The sequence below is a fragment of the Gobius niger genome, assembly GCF_951799975.1.
Source record: "Gobius niger genome assembly, chromosome: 18".
NCBI lineage: Eukaryota > Metazoa > Chordata > Actinopteri > Gobiiformes > Gobiidae > Gobius > Gobius niger.
The window spans coordinates 21,868,066-21,888,754 of NC_136869.1; the positions used below are offsets into that span (position 1 = coordinate 21,868,066).

A 20,689-nucleotide genomic window follows, 5' to 3' on the forward strand; every position below is an offset into this window, starting at 1 on the left:
AAAAAATATTGTCTTTTTATGTGTGGAACCACTATCCCTGTATCCTCCACAAACATATTCTGAACTGCACAGGATTCTTGCTGTTGTTTAGTCCCAATGTGACAATAGATTCTCTCATGGTCCATAGACACTGCATGGCTGCACCATAACATTAATGGACATTGTAAAAGCTAAATCTAAGTGTTATCTGCAGCTTGTGGGAGAAAAAACAAAACAATTATCCAATATGTCACATGCACTTGAAATGTTTAAGACCTGCCTCATTCGCGTCCAAAGTGAATGGGTCTCTAACAGCTCTTTGATTTTCTTTTTCTTACTTGCTTTTCCCTCCAAGGCAATTTTTATTCTTCACGTGATGGGATTTCTTTATGTGAACTGTAATTTACATGACATTTTCCTCGCATTCGCTGCTTTGAGACTGCTTTCCCGGCATTTGAGCGGCCGCGGCAATCAGATATGGCCCGCTTCTTTGAGAGAATTAAGATTGTCCTTCTGTTTCTGAATCGAAAAAAGGCTTTTTACATCTGCAGTAAAGTTTTATTTGAGTGCAGATGACGGCCCCGAGGCAGGCATATACGCGCCACTCTCCTAATAAGATCCAGCCCTATAGGATTCATTTATTTCCGAGCCGTACTTTTGAAATTAGGTCCGTGTTCTCCCGGGATAGGTCACTTATATTAACATTGACAAAAGTAGGAAGGAAATGGCACTCAGGGCAGCTAATGGCACATTTACCGGTTTAGGAACCCAACACCGCTAGCTAACAGCTGACCTTTGACCTTTCGGGCCGCGCCAACACCAGAGCTGCTGCGTTTGACATGGCCCACACAGAAAGCGACTTATGAGTGATTCAGGTATAGACTTGTCCCTGAACACGAGGAGTCTTTAGTTTTCGTCATTATACCATAAGGGCAGAACAGATAAAGTCTGGCTGTCTGGAGTCTGGACCCTTTTTTTTAGGATTCAAACCAAGAGTGTTTCACTCACTCAAAACTGTTGACTCTGACCGGCTGTTGCACTAGGGTTCTATTATGACATGGACCTGCGACTCACTACACACATTACGTCAAATGAAGCCTTAAAGCACACTTGAAGCATGCGTCGAGCACTCCACTGTTTATAAGCAGGCTTTAAGGATGCGCCTCAAGAGGGCAAGCCAAGGGTTAGTTAACACAGGGCACATAAAGAAATCATAATCAGTCTGAAGTAGGGCTGGGTTTTGTTGAACAATACTGGTATGGTATAAGAAAAAATAGTTTTGATGCCTGTTATTTATCCATAAATAAAGTAATATTTTATGGAATTAATAGCATTGTTGTTATTGTTTTATGGTTCTAGATGACAAATGTTTTAGCACAGATATTGGAAATTATTCAGATACCGGTATTGTAAAACAAGTATTGTTAAAGTACTAGTATCTGAAAAATGTAACAGTAGCCAGGCCTATGCCCCTACGGCCACAGCCCTGTTAATCACTATTCATAAACCCTGCCTATTTTTGTGTATGCTATCAGTCATGCTGGAGTTCTCCATCATAGACAAAGGTTCTTTGAGCCGTCATCTGTACTCTGTAGTTTAAGTACAATGGAATGGTCTTCATAGTGCGCCACATGGAGGAGTGAAGTTACGACTACTACGGCTGTTGTTTCTACAAAATTAAAGTTAGCTAGAAACCGCCTCCATCATTGTGAAGCGATGGTCAATTGTCTCAAACCAGCAGGCCTGTTTAAATACTGACTGCAACAACTGAAAAAAGTGACAGGTGGTGATAATGTGGAAGATTGCCTTGCCCAAGGGGCACAGCGATGTATGTTGACAAGATTTATTGATATCTATATTGGTAGATTATTTTGTCGGGACAATGAACGGCAGTAAACTCGTACTAAGCGCTGCAAATTTGCAAACAAATTCAATTACGCACATTTATCCATCACATCATTCATCCTTTGACACTTTTTATTCAATCAGTCTTGCACACTGAAGTAGCAAACGGTTTCTTTTATTAACCGGTGCATATTTTCTTTGGCTTATCCATTCAAAAGAACCCAGCCGCCCAGTTCACGCCTCATTTCGATCCCTTTAAACATGTCGGTGGCCTCAGCCTGAGCTTTGTTTATGTGTGTCCAACGGAAAGCCCCTTCGCACACAGCTGGGGCCTGCGTGTGCGCTGCAGAACAGGTTCTTATAGAAAAGCTCCAGGAAGAGCAACAGTCCAGATTTATTTACATAGCCACACAAGTATCACATGCGGAGGGCCGATGGGGTCCGCAGGGAGTCTTAAAATCACAATGCGGCTCTGTCTTACGCTCTTAACCACCCCGCCGAGACACGTAATTGATTCCACAGTTTATCCACAAGTTTTGTTTTTTAGGAATGCCAAGGTGGAGGTTACCAATAGCTTTAAGAACAGCTCTTTCTATCCTATATATCTACAAAGTGCTAGCATATAGGCAATCAATTTAAAATGTCTCCCCACTGTGTTGTAACAATGATCAGATAAACCACGCAAGTGCAGAGACATCTCATCTGACGTTGCCATTAAAATAATATATGTGCGCCTGGTGCATAATGCATTTGTTTTGCATATGGCGCTGATGCATTCTGGCACCTGAGTTGATAAGGAGATGTATATAGGCCACGCTGGTTGTACGTCATCCTTGTCACTGCTGAATTGCCATTTAAAAAGGTGTGCTCAGGTCAAGCGCATTAGGGGTATGGACACTGCTTCGTTCTGTTTCATCAATACGAAAACCAATAAATAAAATGACTATCATCACATTATGCAACAACTGTACAACGAAATTTGTCCTCTGCATTTGACCCGTCCTTCGATGCCGCTGGGGCGACTCGTAAGGGAGGACCGCAGTGCAGGACCTGGGGATCCATCTCCAGATGCGGAGCCAGGCTAATGGTCAGAATCACCTGGCTGGAGGATTAACCTATTGCACATGCTTTTAGTGGTAAAAAAGCTACGCAGACACAAGGAGAACATGCAAACCTATACAAATCTTTCTCATAATTGAACTCTTACATATCTACCTGCCCTGATTGTAGCGCTAAAGTTTTCCATTGCTCAGTCACTCTGCCCTGTGATCATCATATGTCCTCATTTCACTTTTCTCACTCGTCACTTGCTTTTGCACGTACATTTCTCTCACCTTTTAGAGGCGCCACATCCTCCCATATGCAAGAACGCCATGTGCTCTTGTCCCGTCAGCAGTGCGGTCATGTGGGAGTCTCGTTCACACGATTAGTCATCAGGGCTCTTGTTGGTTCAAGTGAAAGTAAAGTTTTAACATCAAATTTAGAAGTTTGTGAAGGCGTCCCTAATTGCTCTGTCCCCCCACCACAGGTTCCTCAGGGCCTCAAGTGGGGCCGTCTCTAGGCCTGAAGAAGTCGGCGTCGCTGGAGAGTCTGCAGACGGCCATGGCCGAGGTGTCCGTGTCCAGGCCGCGCTCTCACATCGTCAGAGGCCGAGGCTGCAACGAGAGCTTCAGGGCGGCCATCGACAAGTCTTACGAGAGACCGGGAGCCATCGCCTCCACGGAGGAGGACACCAGCATGGACACATGTGAGTGGACAAAGACAAAGGGGAGGGAGGGTATACAGGCTAGTGGCGCGCAAGTCAGCTTTTTTTCAGACACGGCCCAACCCGACCCGATGAAAATGAAACCCAGAAGTTTGCTGCCATGAATTGTGCCCGGCCCTTCACTATTAGTTTACATAGGACATGAATACAAAGCTTTTCCAAATTTCCCCTAATTTCTCAGTTTAAAGCAGTACTAAGTAACTCATGCCCCCAGAGGCCACAAGCGCCACTGCAGGTGTCGTAGCATGTTGCGTTTTTTTACTCATTAATTGTCCGTGAGCGTAAATACTACACTGACAGAAAAGACAAAGGGGGAGGGGGATATTGTACATCCAATTACACAATGAGATGATTTTTTTCACTCAAACTTGGCTGTAAATACTGTTTAAGTGGTGCTAGCACGCAGTTAGCTTTGCCCATTAGCCTGTTAGCTTCTTCTTAGTGATTCAATTAGTGTGTATGGGTGACTCCGACCTGGTGCAGCAAAGTTGCAATTGTTGTTTTCTGGCACCAGGGGGAGATGAAAGACCCCCCAATCATGCCATTAACACTTGTATTAACCCCAGAGGGACTACGAAAAGGATTTATTAAGGTAAACAAGTTACTTAGTGCTGCTTTAAAGGTGCATATACAACTCTTTATGTGGAGAAAAAAGTTGATTTGTGTGGAATTGACCTTGTGGTGACCCAGCGGCTGAATGAGTGGTCAGCATGGCGCCTTTACTTTACATCATAGTGGTCTCTAGGACGCTCCAGGATCAATTGTTTGGAAGGTTTTCACTGCTGACGGACCCTCTCACCAGAAAAGCAACAAAACAATTGATCCCGGAGTGTTGTAGAGACCACTGTGATCGAAAGTAAAGGCGCCATGCTGACCACTCATACAGCCACTGGGTCAAATACGCACAAATATCAACTTCTTTGGCATTAAAAGTTGCATAATGCACCACTAATGGAATGATTACACACATGTTTAAATCATTAAAACAGTATGGATTATCATTCCGTTTAGTATAGGGCTTGGCAATGAATCTAAATTAAATCACAATCTCCATCAAGAGACTCATCATCAAGAGACTTTAGAATCGTCAGACCCAGTGATTTAAAAGCGCACAGACAGAGCTATCAATAGCCGCATACAAAATAATACAAATAAAAGGTGCTGGCTAATCCCGCATTCTCCATCATCTCCACTTCACAGTCCCAGTCCCATGTAGGCCGTCCCAGCGTGTATTCCCCGAGCCTTTGAAACGAGGGGGCGCCCCATATGTGGAGGCACAGATGAAACACACACACGTGCTTTAAGTGTGCAGGTTACAGCCTCATTAATATTCACACGGTTCACAGTGAGGAGAGTTGTTAGCCGCTGTGCTAACGTTGAGTCCCAGGGGTGCATCGGCTAAAGTGCATTGCCATGTTTTTTTCAACTGACTGCGCTTGAGGAAAAGAGGAGAGAATCTGGCTATTTGCACGTACCCTCGTGTTCAGTTTTACATACAGTTAGATTTGTATTCATTGCTTCATACTTCTTTTCAAATATACCTCCATATCAGATCCATATCAGATCATTAATTCATCCGTTAAGCTGCTGAATTTTTCATGAAGAGGTGGGCAATTTAGTTGAAGCCTCAGTTGTAGGAACACAACATCTGACGCTTGTAGAAGACCAAGTAGGTCTCCAGTTCCACAAGCAAAGTAGTCTGCTGCTTGACTATGTTCATTAATGATGGTCCCAGTTTATAGAAGAGCTCAAAGTGGAAGGACTTGAAAGATCTATTAACAGTCCGAAACAGCTTTCAAAAAGATGGATGAATCTACTATAATTCAAAAATGTATAAGCTCAGGATGAATAAAGCAACCAACTAATGAGAGACTTTAATAGATCCATAACGGATGAAATGTATTCGATGATGACATGATTTAGTTTAAAAATAGAATAACATAAAACAAGATGTATACGTATATACATATATTGGAATATTGAAATTTATATTGAAATAACGATTCTAGATATTAGTCTGATAAACTACACCCACTTCTTTTCTGCGCGCAAGAAGGTGGGTCTGGCCATACATGGTAAACAAGTGTCTGATTGGACCAATTGAACCAATCACGACCGTCACAGAGAAATGACAAGGTTACGTCACTCGCTGCACCACTATGTTGTTAGTTCAATTAACATTAACTTTAGCCAAAACTAATCATGGATGTAGAAGTCGAGGATTTGGCCTCACGTTCTCTGCATGAGTTTATATTCAGTTTATATTTTGTGAATTGGACTACAGCTGTCGTCACGTCCGCTAATTGCTGATTGGTTTATTGACTGACAATCTGTGCGTTAGACCCGCCCCCTTCAAACTGCTCCGATTGCTCCGTGACCAGACTAATTCCCTGCGTGGAATCAACAGGAAATAGCAGGGCAGAGCCAGGCAATCTAAATACATGTGTATTTCTCTTCTATTGGACACTTGAAATTGTTTATTATAAATCTTTGTGTTTTTTGTTTTGTGGAAGTCTGTAAACAGGGTTAGGCATAATAAGTATTAACTTCACCCTAAACACTTCCGGTCGTGCTGCTGGACATATTTGTTTAATGTTTAAAGGAATGAAATGAACGAATAAACTACTACTACTACAATAGCTTTTTGAAATAGTTTGCCGTTGTAGACTTCCCACCAAAACCAAAGGTCACACACTCTTGATATTCGATATATACAGTCCCAGTTCCCATCCAGTGTTGCATCAGTATTGCATTCACTTTTCATTCAAGTGAATGCATTTGTCCCAATTTGTTCACATTTATTGCAATATTTTGGCTAAAGGTTGCCTAGTTTTTCCCCATTTTCCGCTAACCTTTACCCAAATTTATTTCTAATATTTTCCCCATTTTCCGCCATTTTTTCCCCAATTTACTCCCCATCTTCCCACTTATTTTTGCCTGATTTTTTACACAGTTTCTCCCAATTATCCCCGATTTCTTCCCAAATTATTTCCCATTTTTCACCCATTGCTTGACGTTGGAGATTAACCTGATATTGTATATTTGCATATCCTCCTCACACTATTGTTCTGTTTTCCGGGTCTTAGATGACAAATGTTTTAGCATAGATATCGCAAATTTGGCATGGTGGGTGTAGCTTCAAGCATCTTGCCCAAAGACACAACAACACGAAGGCTTTCACCAAACTAGTCACTTTTGCCCTGTTCCTTTCCTGCTCATTATCATTTTGAAAACAACCTTCTGTCCTCATTTTTTGCTTCACAAAAAGACACATGTTGGACGCACTGTGGGGACACACGCCTCAGCGACAGGTGAAGAGCGAGCTGCAGATATGAATTTCCTTTCTCCATTAAAGCTTCCATTAAAAGCGCCGGAGGGCAAGCATGGAGGAAAGAGGAGGGATTTTTCTTCTTTTTCCCCTTCCTTTTTCTGCCTCGAATGCTTTGTTCTCATAAGCCCTGTCGGCACGCCACTAAATACAGCCTTATCTGGGCGAAAGAAAAATGGGGGAAGCAAGCGATTTCCCCTGGCACGGCATATTGTATTCTCCCCCCATGATATTCAAATAAGTCTGTTTTTCAATTTAGATAAAAGGAGCCAGCCGACGCCCATCACTGAGGTTAATAGTCAAAGTTGACAGATAAGCCGCCGCCTTCCGCCGCCGCGCGCACTTTTATTTACATAAAATAAGGAACCTGGCATTACCTCAAGAAAATGTGTCCCCGACAGATATCCCGCGGGCCAAAATGCAACCGCGCCTCGTCTCCCTGTGTACCGGGGGTGTGGGAGGAATAACAAAGAGATAGTCCGCAAAAAAAAAAGAAAAAAAAGTGCTCGCGCTCGCAAATTTGACTCGTTTGAACCGCGGTCGCAGTGGGATTTTTAAGAGAAAATTAGCAGAGCGCAAATTGTACTTCTGTCTCCGTTCAGATTGACGGACTATTAATTTTAGTTTGGCGAAATTGCTTTGGATGGTCCAAATTTTTTAAGGGTATTGTCTGGATTGTTGATAAGAGATGGCTTCTTTTGAAACTCGGTTTAAAAGGAAAATGTTCTGAGCTGACTTGCAATGCCCATTATTTTGTGGCCAACGTTTCACAAAAAGGATTATGAATCAGTATGTCTGGGCATTTGACCTGCTGTGAGGCTGAGTGACCCTGTTTCTATACAAACCAGTTTCCTCCAGCCGATCGTAATCATTGATATGTTAACATGCCCTAACTTTCTTTTTGGCATGGTTGCTCCCCTCTGCTGCCAGTAGAGAGCGCTCTAAGCCGGACATGAGAATCCTTTAAATACTTGTTTATTCACCCATGGAACCAAAGAACCAGGTCCATACTGTGATTCCTCTGCATTACAATTTACCCCATTATGAGTAAGCACTCTTTAAATGTGTGCAAGATTTATCTCCAATTTGAATGGTTGGTTGGATCTTAACCTGAACACCCTTTGCCCCCCCCCCCGCCCTGGGAGACTTTGCGGATTACAACGAACTGTGCCTTATCAGCGGCCCGGCATCGTGAGGCAACACTAGCGCCAGTGCTAATCTCAATTATTGAAAAAAGGCAGATAGTCTCACCGCTGCTGTTCAGGCCTGGTGCACTTAAGCGGGTGATAAGTGCGGGGGGGGTGGTCTGATAACGCTGACACCCACCCACAAAAACTGCTTCTAAATGCAGTCCGGACAAGAGCTCAGGGGCCTTATCGAATGAAAGTTTGGCGTTCCTTTGCAAAAGTGCCGTCCTGGTTGTTCCTTCACGTGTTAACCGACCTGTAGCTTTACCCTTCGTAGCTTTGTAAATCTACACAGTTAAATGCTGCTTCACACAAATTTATAATTACGTGGGTATTGAAATCAAAAACAAAAACAGTTTCGACGGGCTTCTGTGTCACTGGGCTGACAATAACACTGAGCACCGAGGCCTGTCAAGATACCAACATTTCAAGCTGGATATATTGAACCACGAAAATATCGCGCAAAACGATATTATCAAAGACCTTTCAAAAACTAACCACATAATAGAGAAAATGTTTCCAATAAATGAAGAAATATAAGCTGTGATTTGGTCAAAGCCCCAACTTGACTGTAGCTTCATTAATAACAACGGCTTACACTTGTAGTGCACTTTACAAGCCTGTGTCACAAGCTCCTCAAAGTACTACATAGTCATCATTAATCATTCACTCCACACTCGATGGTGATAAGCTGTTATTAAAGCCACAGCCGCCCTAGGGCAGACTGTCCATTTACCACGTGGCTATATAATGTGTTGTTCATATCCTGAGCTCTGATTATGTCAGTGCCCTCTGCTTGACACGTGTAGAACTCTTTCCTTTTTTTAAGATTTAATGCCCCCTAGTGGCTAGAATGAGCATTCTGGTTATTCTTTAAAAATTCATAACTCATTACACAGGAATCGACTAGACTTACTTTTTTTTTTTTTTACATACTAGAATTTATGCTCTACAGGGCAGGGGCCGGATTAAATCATCTTGCGGGCTGGATCAGGTCCGCGTGCCGTATGTTTGACACCTCTGCTCTAAAGCTTAAAAATAACAGTAAATAACTTCATCCTAAAACATCCCGCAATAAACATGAAATACAATGAAACACAACGTACTCAGGGTAAAAAAATTAAGTATTGAACAGTATTAAAAAATGTGCGGACGCTAAATGAAAAATAAAGATGAATAAGTTGGTTTGTCGGTCTAAATAGTGCTGAAATGAGGTCCCATTACACCACTGTTCATCGTCCCCCTGCCTTTCCACAATTCAGTGTTTACATGCACGAGTCCCAATCATCCGAATGAAACAAATACAAGGACTCAGCTTCGTTTGGAGCTGCAATAGACGAACTCGGTGCACAGGAATACTTGTGTGAATAAAATGCCAGTGCTTGTATAGACTTCGACCTGAGAGACAGACACCACCTTTACCAGAGCCATTCCCGTTGAAAAAAAAAACACATCTATAATTACCATCCATTTTGTAAAACGTATGATTACTGACAGATTAATTACATTTCGCACATCACTTCTCATTTGCCGTGATGGAAACTTTTTTTTTCTTTCTTTCGAATTTAATCAACCCCTGCATCACCCGAGGAGCTCGCATTCAATTTGGAGTTGAGATTAGTTCAGACGTAAATGAAGCCGCCACATTATCCAAAGCCTATCATTTCAGCAACACGCGTTTTTTTTTTTTTCCAGAATCACACGCATTTAACGGAGGGAGAGGAAGGAGTCCTCTCGCGAGCTTTGAAACCGCGTACAAAGCTGCGCGGTGGAAATATGTCGGAGCGGAATCGAGTCCCGGAGGAGCGACTTTGCAAATATATGCGGCACTAATGAGGAAGATGAATTGTGTGTTTTTTTTGTACCTCGTGGGATATGGCTTTTTTTAATCGTTCGTCTGATGTTGGCGGGAAAAAGAAGTAGCGGGGCTTTGTACTTGATAAAACACAAGTTGCTGTGTGCTGGATTTTGATTCGGCGTATGTGATCTGCCGGGAGTCAAGTGGACGATTTTTTTTCCACAGAGTTGTGCTTGTTATATAAAGCAGTGCACAAATTGTTCTGATGCATACTAATTGGCCAGGCAGAGAGAATACTTAAGGTTATCGCTAAGGTAACACAAAGGTATTGCTTATTATGTTGCAAGGGAATTATACTTTATTCACATGTACTTTTTCCTCACAGTTTGTTCTCGGTTGCCTTAACTAAACTCGGAGGCCTCCAGTAGTTGAAGCTCAGTGACTGGATTGTGGAGGTTCTTGGCTTTCAAATGAGGAATGACACTTTCACATATAGTGAAACCTGTGCTTAAGAAGTGTCCAGTTGGTTTACAGAATCATACACTCAACACTGCACCTGCCCCTCTGAAGAACTCAAATCTCAAATAATACTCGAGCTACATGTACGAGGCCCTCCTCCAGAGGGTAGTGTAGCCTTCCATTACGCAAAAACAGTTACAGATGCAAAGACTACTCCGCAATGTCTCCTCAACTCGGATTGATTGTGCACATCCAACGGCTTATCTCACCGGCCTAGAGACTAGTTGGAGACTCGAGTTGCTGCTGGTCACGGAGATGTCTCTGAGACGTCCCCTGGAGAGTGTTTCCAGGTAGTCTCGGTGAAAACGACAGGTTCGATTTCAGCGGAGTCTCGGTGTGTTCTCCCAGAGGTCTACGCGGTCTCAAACAGTTGTGGCAACGTTACCAAGGAATCCAAGTCTCAGAGACATTGCAGCGATGTCACAGAAACGTCTCGCAGGTTCAGGACAACAAATAGTATCTGCGACACAAGTGCTTGAGACTGCGCGCACATGGAGACTACATGGAGACTACATGGAGACTACATGGAGACTACATGGAGACTACGCGGAGACTACACGGAGGCTACACGGAGACTACACGGAGACTACATGGAGACTACACGGAGACTACACGGAGGCTACACAGAGACTACATGGAGACTACACGGAGACTACACGGAGGCTACACGGAGACTACATGGAGACTACATGGAGACTGCATGGAGACTGCATGGAGACTTGAAAAAGTCTCAGTGTAGTCTCAGCTGAAATTGAACATGTTTGTTATTACCGAGACTACCTGCCTTATCTCCAGGGGACGTCTCTGAGACATTGCCATGACCAGCGGCAACGCAAGTCCCCAACTAGCCTCCAGGCAAGTGAGATAGGCCCTTTGCCTGTCTCTCAATAACTTTACTGTCCATTCTACTACATCTAAGCACAAACTGTTTGCGAATCAAATTTATTTTCCCCTTGGTTCAACCCAACAAAGTACCGTAAAAAAAAAAGTCTGTTTTTGCCTTAACAAACATGTTTTCTCTCTCTCTATTGCAGTGGATGAGGACACAGAAGGCAGCTACCGCTCAGGCCTGGAGTCCATTTCCACCAGCGGCGACCTGAGCAGCACCTCCCGTGAGGACAGACTAAAAGACCAGATCAGCAAAATCAGCCCCGCCAAGTCCAACGGCAAGAAGAAGAAGCATGAAGAGGGCAAGAGCAAAAGCAAGAAAGGCGTGCTCAAAGGCCTGGGAGAGATGTTCAGGTACGCACGCAACCACATAGACTTAAATGGTCCGTTTTTTTAGTCCATCTGAGCACTGGGATTACACATTCACGATCTTCTGAACACATCTGAGCACATACAGGTGGGGTGCGAAAGTTTAGACTCAGTGCTTTTTGAATTTGGTCGTGAAAAAACAATAGTGTGCTGTGTTATGAGTAAAATGTGCTATATAACTAAACATTTTCATATACAGTAGATGCAGATGGCATCCATAAACAGCCAGAGGGCAAAACAAAGAAGGGAAAAACTGAACTTTCTCCTATTTCTTCACAGTTACTTTAACAAATGCTGAATTATGAATACATCTTTCAACTAAATAAAGATACGGAGACATGGAGAGGAGCAAAGTCGTTCAACAGCCTATAGAGTTCGGGAATGTCCACAGTTACCATGGAGATCCGCCATCTTTGCAGCTGTTAGCATACATTTCCATAGACTAACATTAGCTAAAAACAGTATAAAAAGTGGAGAAAAAAACAGAGGAACGACTCCGTTAGCTGCTGAGATACTGCTGGTAAATACATCTAACTCACTGTAGTGTCCAAGTGTTTTAATGTGAACAATAACTCCAGTATTTTAACTTTTAAAATCTCCATTAGTTTACAATGGCTGCTAATCCCATAATGCTTAGCGATATGACGTCACATTCCCGAACTCTATAAAACGGACAATGCTAACCAGGAAGCATGCTAACGTGTGCTAATGTTAGCGAAGCGATGCTAACGAGTGCTGTTTTGCACTTCTACTGAACAATTTGCTGTGAAAAAACATCTATATGGACGCGATTTTGGCTTGACTGTATTGGTGTGCGATAAATATGTTTATAGTCCGCCAGAAAACGGTGAAAAGGAGTGGAAAATTGTGATTCCATGACAGATTTTCTTCCCCCTAGTTTAGCTAGTTTAGTTTATTTAAATATTATGTTACAGATTTGAAACTACTTAAAAACTAGTATATCATCATAGTTTGCTCTGAATATACATTTTCTCGAGCAGTTTCCTTTAGTTTCTCCATCTGTTAGCCGGCTTATGTCCTAGCAGACAGGTACAAGGGCAAAGCTGAGGAATACGTGCTCAAGAACAGGCAGAGAGATGCACCGAACAGCAGCGTTGTCGCCTGGAGTGCTGCCCCTGCGCTTCTCCCGTTAATGAACAGGTTTAGAACAGGCGCTGGCTAATCACAGACCTCTCTCCTTGAACTCTGGCGCGTTGGGGGTGGTGGTGGTGGAGGCCAGGCTGATGTGAGGGGGGAAAGGATTGACCTCCAATGCCCCTTCTGGCACTTCTCAGACAGATTGCTTTAAATAAGGCCAACATGTTTTATTCATTATTTCACATGTGCTTCTTCTATTTGAAAGCGTTTGTTAACTAGCAGACATCGTCCAGGGAAGAAAACAGTCAGTTAGGGGCGTTAAAGGACCTCTAGACATGGGAAAATAGGCTTTGTTTGTTGTTTCAACTAGAAAGAGATTGGATGGAAGCATTTGATATTTGGAGAATCTCCGCAACAAGAACATTTCCTTGCAGTAAAACTTTAAAGAGATTCAGAATCACTGTTTAAATAAAAGTTTAAAAATATCTCCTTTTGATTTTTATATGGGAATTAAGTTGTTTTACAAATTGATGCTTTGTTTTTATGTATTGTCTTATTAAGCAGCATGGTAGCGCAGCGGTTTGTGCCTCCGCTTCACAGCCAGAAGGTCCCGGGTTCGATTCCCACCAGGGATGAGGCCTTTCTGTGTGGAGTTTGCATGTTCTCCTCGTGTCTGCGTAGGAGTCTGTGTTACCCCTACCACCAAAAACATGTGCAATAGGTGAATCGTCCAGCCAGGCGATTTTGACCATCAGCCTGGCTCCACATCATGGATGCTCCTTACGGGTTGCCTCAGTGGCATGTAAAGATGGGTTAAATGCAGAGGACAAATTTCCCTATGGGGACAAACAAACAAACAATTCTCATACGGTGCATCATTCAGAATTAGATTATGTTTATTTTACCTGTATGTCACATTATTTTAATATTTTGTCTGTTTATTTGGTAGAAGATGGCAATATTCAGTGCCATATTTCTTGTTTCACTGAATATTTTTGCACATATTCGTCCGCCATGTTGGACGGAACATGTGTTTCTCTGATTGGTTAATCCGCTCAAAAACGAAGTAGAAAAGTTCTCTTTTTAATATCCAGTTGATTTACTAACCAGCCAGTAATGCTAGGCCAATCACAGAGCTCCTAGTGCGGCGACGAGAGACAGTGATTTGACAAACGCAATCGGCCAAAATTGGCTTCACCGACCTCACCGACGGTGCTGTCCACACCAAACACACGTGTCCGGACCACTCCCGACTGCCCGTTCTCGCGTCGGTGTGAAATGGCCGTAACATGAGGTAAGACAGGGATATCCAAGCTCTCCACTCCTTTTCATGTACATCCACAAAGGCTTTCTACGTTTCTATATAAGTATAATTATTCACAATTTACTGTAGATGCATTCTTTTGTTCTGAACATGTGCTACTATAACTGCTTCAGGGCGTGATCCGCCTTTGTCCCGTAGTTACCTGAGTATGTATCTTTCTTACATTTCATAAAACCTTGCAATACTTAGCGAGAAGAAACAAAGTACATATTATTTTTAGCAAATGCCATCAGCCCGACTCCTTCCGTCGCCAACAGTGGAACCAGCAGACAAAGAGAGTTGTAATAAAAGTAAACATCCTCGGGGTACACATAAGGCAAATTAGTGGGAGTCGCAATGATTATTTCAACTCCGCTCATTTGCGTGTGGCATAAATTAGCGACGGAGGGAGGCGGCGCGGGCCTTATCACGCTGTGAGCTGTTTTCACGTGGGTTTGCTTAATGGGATTATCAGCAGCTAATGAACAATAAGGACTATGTTGGCGAGGTTATGGAATGTGCTTGGCTTATCATTGTTGTTACTTTATGTTCGAGTTGTTGTTGTTGTAGTGCCCATTGAAACAACAACATGTACCAATCAGGCGACGGCATTATGACTGTCCATCCACCTTAAGTGTAAACTCAAACATGATTGCTCATTTTCCCTTTTTTCACGTCTAGCGTTAGCCTTTCTTAGACACCGTTCCTACCCACAGCAAGAAGGTCCAGATCCTTTTTGCCTTTTCATAGTGTTCGTAGTTCAGAGTGGTCAGTCAATTTGGATAGATCTAGACCATGAGTCCAGTGCCAAGATGACCACGAGCCCACCTGGTGATGAGTTCACACTTTTTTGTAACCGATACTTAAACACTACTTTTTTGATACCTATACTAACATATTTGTCCTCTAGAGCTAGAAAACTGAACAATAATGCTCATTTATTCAAGATAAAGACAATTTCTTCAAAATGTGTATCATTTATTTGAGGTGAAACAGCCAAGTAATTTTTAACTTTTGATACCAGTAATAACTAAAAAAAAAAAACAGTTCACTGGCATAGTTCATAGTTCCCCAAAAATATCTGGCAATTCTGGCTGTTTTTATACATAAAATAACATTTTTATCTGGAAACAATAAATGCAACTCTCGCAATACATTTCTTTCCTACATATTTATGCAGTAAAGGTAGATGACATAATATGTTTAACTCTAAAAAGAGATTTCCACCATTTACCTGCAGTGCCTTGCATTTAATTGACTGTTTACACTGAAGGTCCGGTACCCTTTTTGGTAACACTTTATTTTACACTATCCTTGATACATTGTACCTGCCACATTAAGTACAATTTAATGTGAAGTGTAATAACTTCTAACTACAGGTTACAAACACAATGGAATAATGTGTATTAGTATTTTGGTGCTACATAATGTAATCAGACATAAGACCCAAACTCTAACCCTCACCTTAAGCCCTAGCCCTAAGGGTCTTATGTTTTATTACATTATGTACCTCCAAAGTACTAATACAAGTTATTACAGATAGTTTCAGAGCACATTACATTGTACTAAATTTAGTTGGGTACAATTTATCAAGGTAGTGTAAAATAATTTTCCCATTGTTTTTCCTGATAGTGGAATAAAAATAATGAAACTAGACAGACCAAGCCCTGTTTAATTGTAAAACATTTTCATAGATTGTGAACTAGCTGGTTAGTATTCTTGCCTGAAAGTTGTGAAACCTGCTTATAAACCATAGGAAAATGTCAAATTTCGCCAGAAGGGAACCAGGACAGAGCTCCCCAAATGGCCCAGGATCCTTCGCATCTGTTTTCCACTCCACCTGTAAGTGCTTTATAACATTATGCTTGATCAGTCTCCGTCTCGAACATCTATCCGTCCAAATGAGGGATTGGGAAGGTTTAAGCCGCAGGTCTGACACAGCGTGACACTTCATCAATGCCCTGGCCCCGGAGGTGGAGGGGGGTTACTCTTTCAGCCTGCCCTTCGTTGGCCTCATCATCGTTCTTCATTATCTTTGAGTGCCACCGCCACTTAAGAGCTGGCACAGGCTGACACTGGCGCTGTGTGCACATGTCGCCAGGCCACGTGTCCCTGAATGAGCAGAGAGGCATACTCCTGCAAGGCTGTGTGCTACTTTCAGCCAGCTCAACTTCCTATAGGGTTCAAGATGCTTTTTTAAAATATGTTTATATTAAAGCCACAGTGTTGGAGTACCTCACAACAGGCGGTAAACTTATTAGACATTAACAAACGTGCCAGCCATAACAGATGCAAAAAACACACATTTGGAAGAGACATAGAGACGAACTTCTAATGTCTAAGAATCCAGGCAAATCTGTGGGGCCATGATGAATACAATTTGAGTGCAGAACATATTCCTGGAAATACTGATCGGAGCACCTTACGCAACAGAAGAAGAAACCGTCAAAGTGAACAGAATTACACAAAACTGCATGAATGAAGCAAAAATACTACTCTAGGTATGATTTTGACGAGGGAACAATGTTAATATGGTTAAAAAAAGGAAAATTCGCTTTGCAATTTCGTCCCAACAAAACATTTCGCTAAACTCCGTACTTTTCTCAAGTTGATGCCAATGTAATCGACTGTAAAAGTTTCACAAGTTGAACCAAAAAAAGTCCCTCTTCACCTCCAGTGTCTCTTTCCAAACTTTTGACAGGCTCATCACACCCACGTTATCCTTTTGTTCCTCCGGTTTCGCCCCTATCCACCTGGAAGCTTCAAGAAGTTTAGCAAACAAAGACGGGAGCAAGTACCAGCATACTCAACAACAAATCGAGCGCAAAGAAAGAAAAAAAAGACTGAAATGGAATGCCTACCGGTCGCAAAGTCGTACGGGGAGGAACAAACTGATGTAAACGTCAAAGTGCGATTGTGATACGCTTCCTCTGTAGCGAACTTCTGACAGCGATTTCAAACAGAGACAATCTTCCGTGCATGGCAAAACAGCTCTCTGACGCAAACTGGAGAAGCGGAGGGAATTTACATGAGCTGGATCTGACTGTTCCAGCGCCATCAAGACATCAGGAAGACGGCACGAAGCTAATTCCGTGTAATGCCTGTCGATGAGCGCGTAGACTTAGTTTCCCCCGGCGCCTTCCGAGTCTGACACTCTTGCGCTGAGGGGATTTCAAGGTGTTTGCGCATGGCTTGGGCAAGGATCGGAAGCTGATTTGCATGCAAGACTTTGGGCCTGACCTGATGAAGGCGCAGTGCAAGGCGGCTTAATAGACAGGCCGATTGAGAGTGCATTAACGTCAGAGCGAGTGGAAGGAGGAAAGGGGGAGAGATGGATAGAGGCTGCTAGTGCAAGGCTTAGAGAGACTAATGTACGTCCAAGTCTGCGAAGAAATCGGAAAGGACAAGGCAACTTCATGAATGTCCTTGTTAGTAAACGTTAGTGTCCTGTCAGGAGCAGTGGGCGACAGCAGCGGTCTTCCAGCCAGGCGATTCTGATGATGGATTCCAAACATAGACTGCAAATTAAGAATGGATTAGTTACAGCCTCCTTCTTCCTGAAGCAACGTCATCTTTTTTTTCCCCCTTTTGGTACATTTACATGTATTTTCACCCTATTCTAAATAATGGAACCAAGTTGCTTGCATGAATGAGCTTCAGTTAGCCCGCGCTGAACACTATGAAGGAAGCCACCCTCACTTCAAGGCACTAGTATTGGAACAACATGTCCTTTGTCCTCCTTTAGCATATTGTAAACTCAGACATTCGTGGGAAAAGCATTGTTCATCTAATCATCTAATCATGATGTAAAGCGCTTTGAGTGCCTAAAGCAGGTAGAAAGGCGCTATATAAATATGACCATTTACCATTCATAGAGCATTTGGAACAATTTTATGAACTTGCAGGCTAGTTTTCTAGCATGCCTGAAAGTGACCCTGCAAGTTGTGAAAAATGCCTATAAACTCTGTCCCTGTGAAGAACGGGATGCTACACATGTTAAGAATGTTAATTTTAGTGGCTTCCTCATTCATTGTTTGTTTCAAAAACAAATCAGTTATCGGGCCTTTAAGTTCATTCCTAATTTACAGTCTTGGCAGGTTGCCCTAGTGCAGGGATACGCAACCATGATTGGCTCTAGTGCGACTTTTTAGATCTTTGGGATCCAGTGTGATGGGGAAAAGTGTGTATGTAGTTATGAATGTATTTATGAGTGACAAGCTGCTCTAGTATAAACTACAAATAGGGCAGTGACGGATGATCTGTTTTTATTTTCTCAGGAAGAACCCTCCAGGTCCCCCATATGTTCTTTGAATACAGTCAATACAGTTTCAAACGTCTGACTTTCATTTATCCCATTCTATCTATTAAGATGAATTATGGGTGCTTTGTTGTTTGGGGTGAGGAGGAACACTCAAAATGGAGTGTTGAGCAACACTAACAAATAACAGATCCTGACCCAGTCCTTAAAAAGTAGTTTTTTAACACTTAAGTCAAATGTAATTGCTGTATATACCTTATTTGTTGTTGGACTACAGTATATAGCATGCATTACAGACTTCCCTTTTTACTTTCTAGTAACTAATACCTCACAATTATCGTGAATGGACGACCATGTGCACGAAGCCGTAACTCCAAACCTGCCCGGAGACACTCCGCACAGCCGTTATTCTTGGATCCCTGTCTGCACAGTGAATATCGCTTATTGTGAGCACACGCTTCCCCCCCTAGAGCAGTCTGTGAGGTTATTATTTATGTCCTCTCCAGTGGCTAACGCGATCATTACTTTCAGATGCTATCACGTTAGCGTACATGTACACGCTCGCTGCCCCGGGGCGGTGTTAGCATGCTAGCAGACAGACGGCTAATGTTAGGGCCGTCATCATGGCTAATGTGGTGTTGTTTATCTCTGTGACGACGACGCACTGACCTCCATCGAATCTTTGGCGATCCGATAAGTGTGCGCGACAGGGACGGACTACACATGCAAAGGATAATGTGTCTTTATACTTTGTAAGTCTCACTTCTAGTTCATCAAAATATGTGAGAATATGAAATCAGATGCTTTTGGGTCCAGTAAAATAACAAGCCTTTGGTGAATAATCCAAGAATAGGCTACGGTCTCAATGATATTGTGGCCAAAAGGCGAGGTTTGGTTGAATAGTGTATCATTTTTGCCAAGATGGGTAGAGAGAGAGCGGAGCGTGCGTGCACTGGAGTGAACTGGGTTACAGGGGGATTGGTTGGAAGCAGCATGAATAGAGAAGATGGGAGCTTTTCACAGCTACAGTCACGGCATGGCGCTACTGTCTGCCGCACAGGCGAGCAATATATAGCTCTACTCTTTCAGCGGCCTGATCCGTGTCTCTTTGGATTTGGCATGTTGGGTCTTCACATTGATGTCTATAGTATGTGACTGCACAGAAGGAGGCGTGTCACGCATTTGTCAGACGGGTAAAAATATATATTTGTCAGCATGTAAAGAGGTGACACGCTGCTGTGAAAGAGCACAGGATATTCGGAGCACATTTAGCGTTATGTTAAATATAACATGAATAGGGACAAAAGGGCATGTTTTCAGTGAAGGTAAGCCAAATATCAAAGTATCCAAACAAACATCACTAACCCAGTTTGAAAATGTTGTGCAGCTGAAATTATTATAAATGCAAATTACATTATACAAAAGGGGTCCCGAGTTGTTGGTCTATAGTGAATTTGTGGTGTCGTGACTTGAAAAGTTTGGGAACCCTGAGTTAGGTGTTTTTGTTTCCGGTTTAGACATAGTTTGGTCCAGTTTAGACCAATTCTCGACCCATTCAACATTTGTTTATTACTGATTTTAAACCGAGTGGTAATTGGTTGGTCAGATCTTTAAGAGAGGGGACTTGGTGTGAAAAGTGGGAGAACCTCTGGAATGTATTATTGCCAATGGAACAAGCCATACACCACTCGAAATAACAGAAAAGAGCTTGCATTAAAATAAGGCAAAATACAATATGTGATTGTCATTGGCAGTCCAATGACAATCACAATTATAAGTCAGAAACAAATGTATTTCCTCTATTTGCATCATGAGGAGACGGCCCTGGCACTGTTCAGGAAAATCCGCTGTGACCAGAGGTGGGTAGAGTTGCCAAGATGTGAGAGTAGCGTTAGTGACCAAAATTAACACTCAAGAGTGAAAAGGTACTTGGAGAAAATGTCACTTGAGTACTGTGAGTTATGAGGAACTGTTTGAGCATAAAAGTCTGATTTATGTTTCAGTAGTGACATAAAAAATGAGAAACTAAACATAAAACCATATAAAAAGGAGTCATTATGAAGAATTATGTAAACAAAATGCATCGATCGAAAGACACATACACATTTATTTTTTCACTTATTTATTTATTTGAGCAGCAAAGCCTCTGCTCAAAAGGAGTGGGCTGAAGCCAGAGCTTATAAGCGCCCACGCCCAAAATCAATACAATTAAAATGATCATTTCACAAGAACATAGTGGAACAACAAAGGGGCTCACCCAAGTTAGAGTACAGACCCTTCATTTTAATATTACTCAAGTAGAAATAGGGGTGGGCCATGTCGTATCGCATATCGCAACGTTGCCACTGTCTA

General features: G+C 42.5%; 1 protein-coding gene across 1 annotated transcript in view; it reads left to right on the top strand.

Annotated features, from left to right (window-relative positions):
* Positions 1–20,689, top strand: part of pard3aa (par-3 family cell polarity regulator alpha, a) — a 429,242-nt gene that overhangs the window by 227,753 nt on the left and 180,800 nt on the right. Inside the window, exons 19-20 of the mRNA XM_079575903.1 lie at positions 3,353–3,571; positions 11,456–11,663. Coding sequence (XP_079432029.1) covers positions 3,353–3,571; positions 11,456–11,663 — 427 coding nt within the window. The remainder of the gene's footprint in view (positions 1–3,352; positions 3,572–11,455; positions 11,664–20,689) is intronic.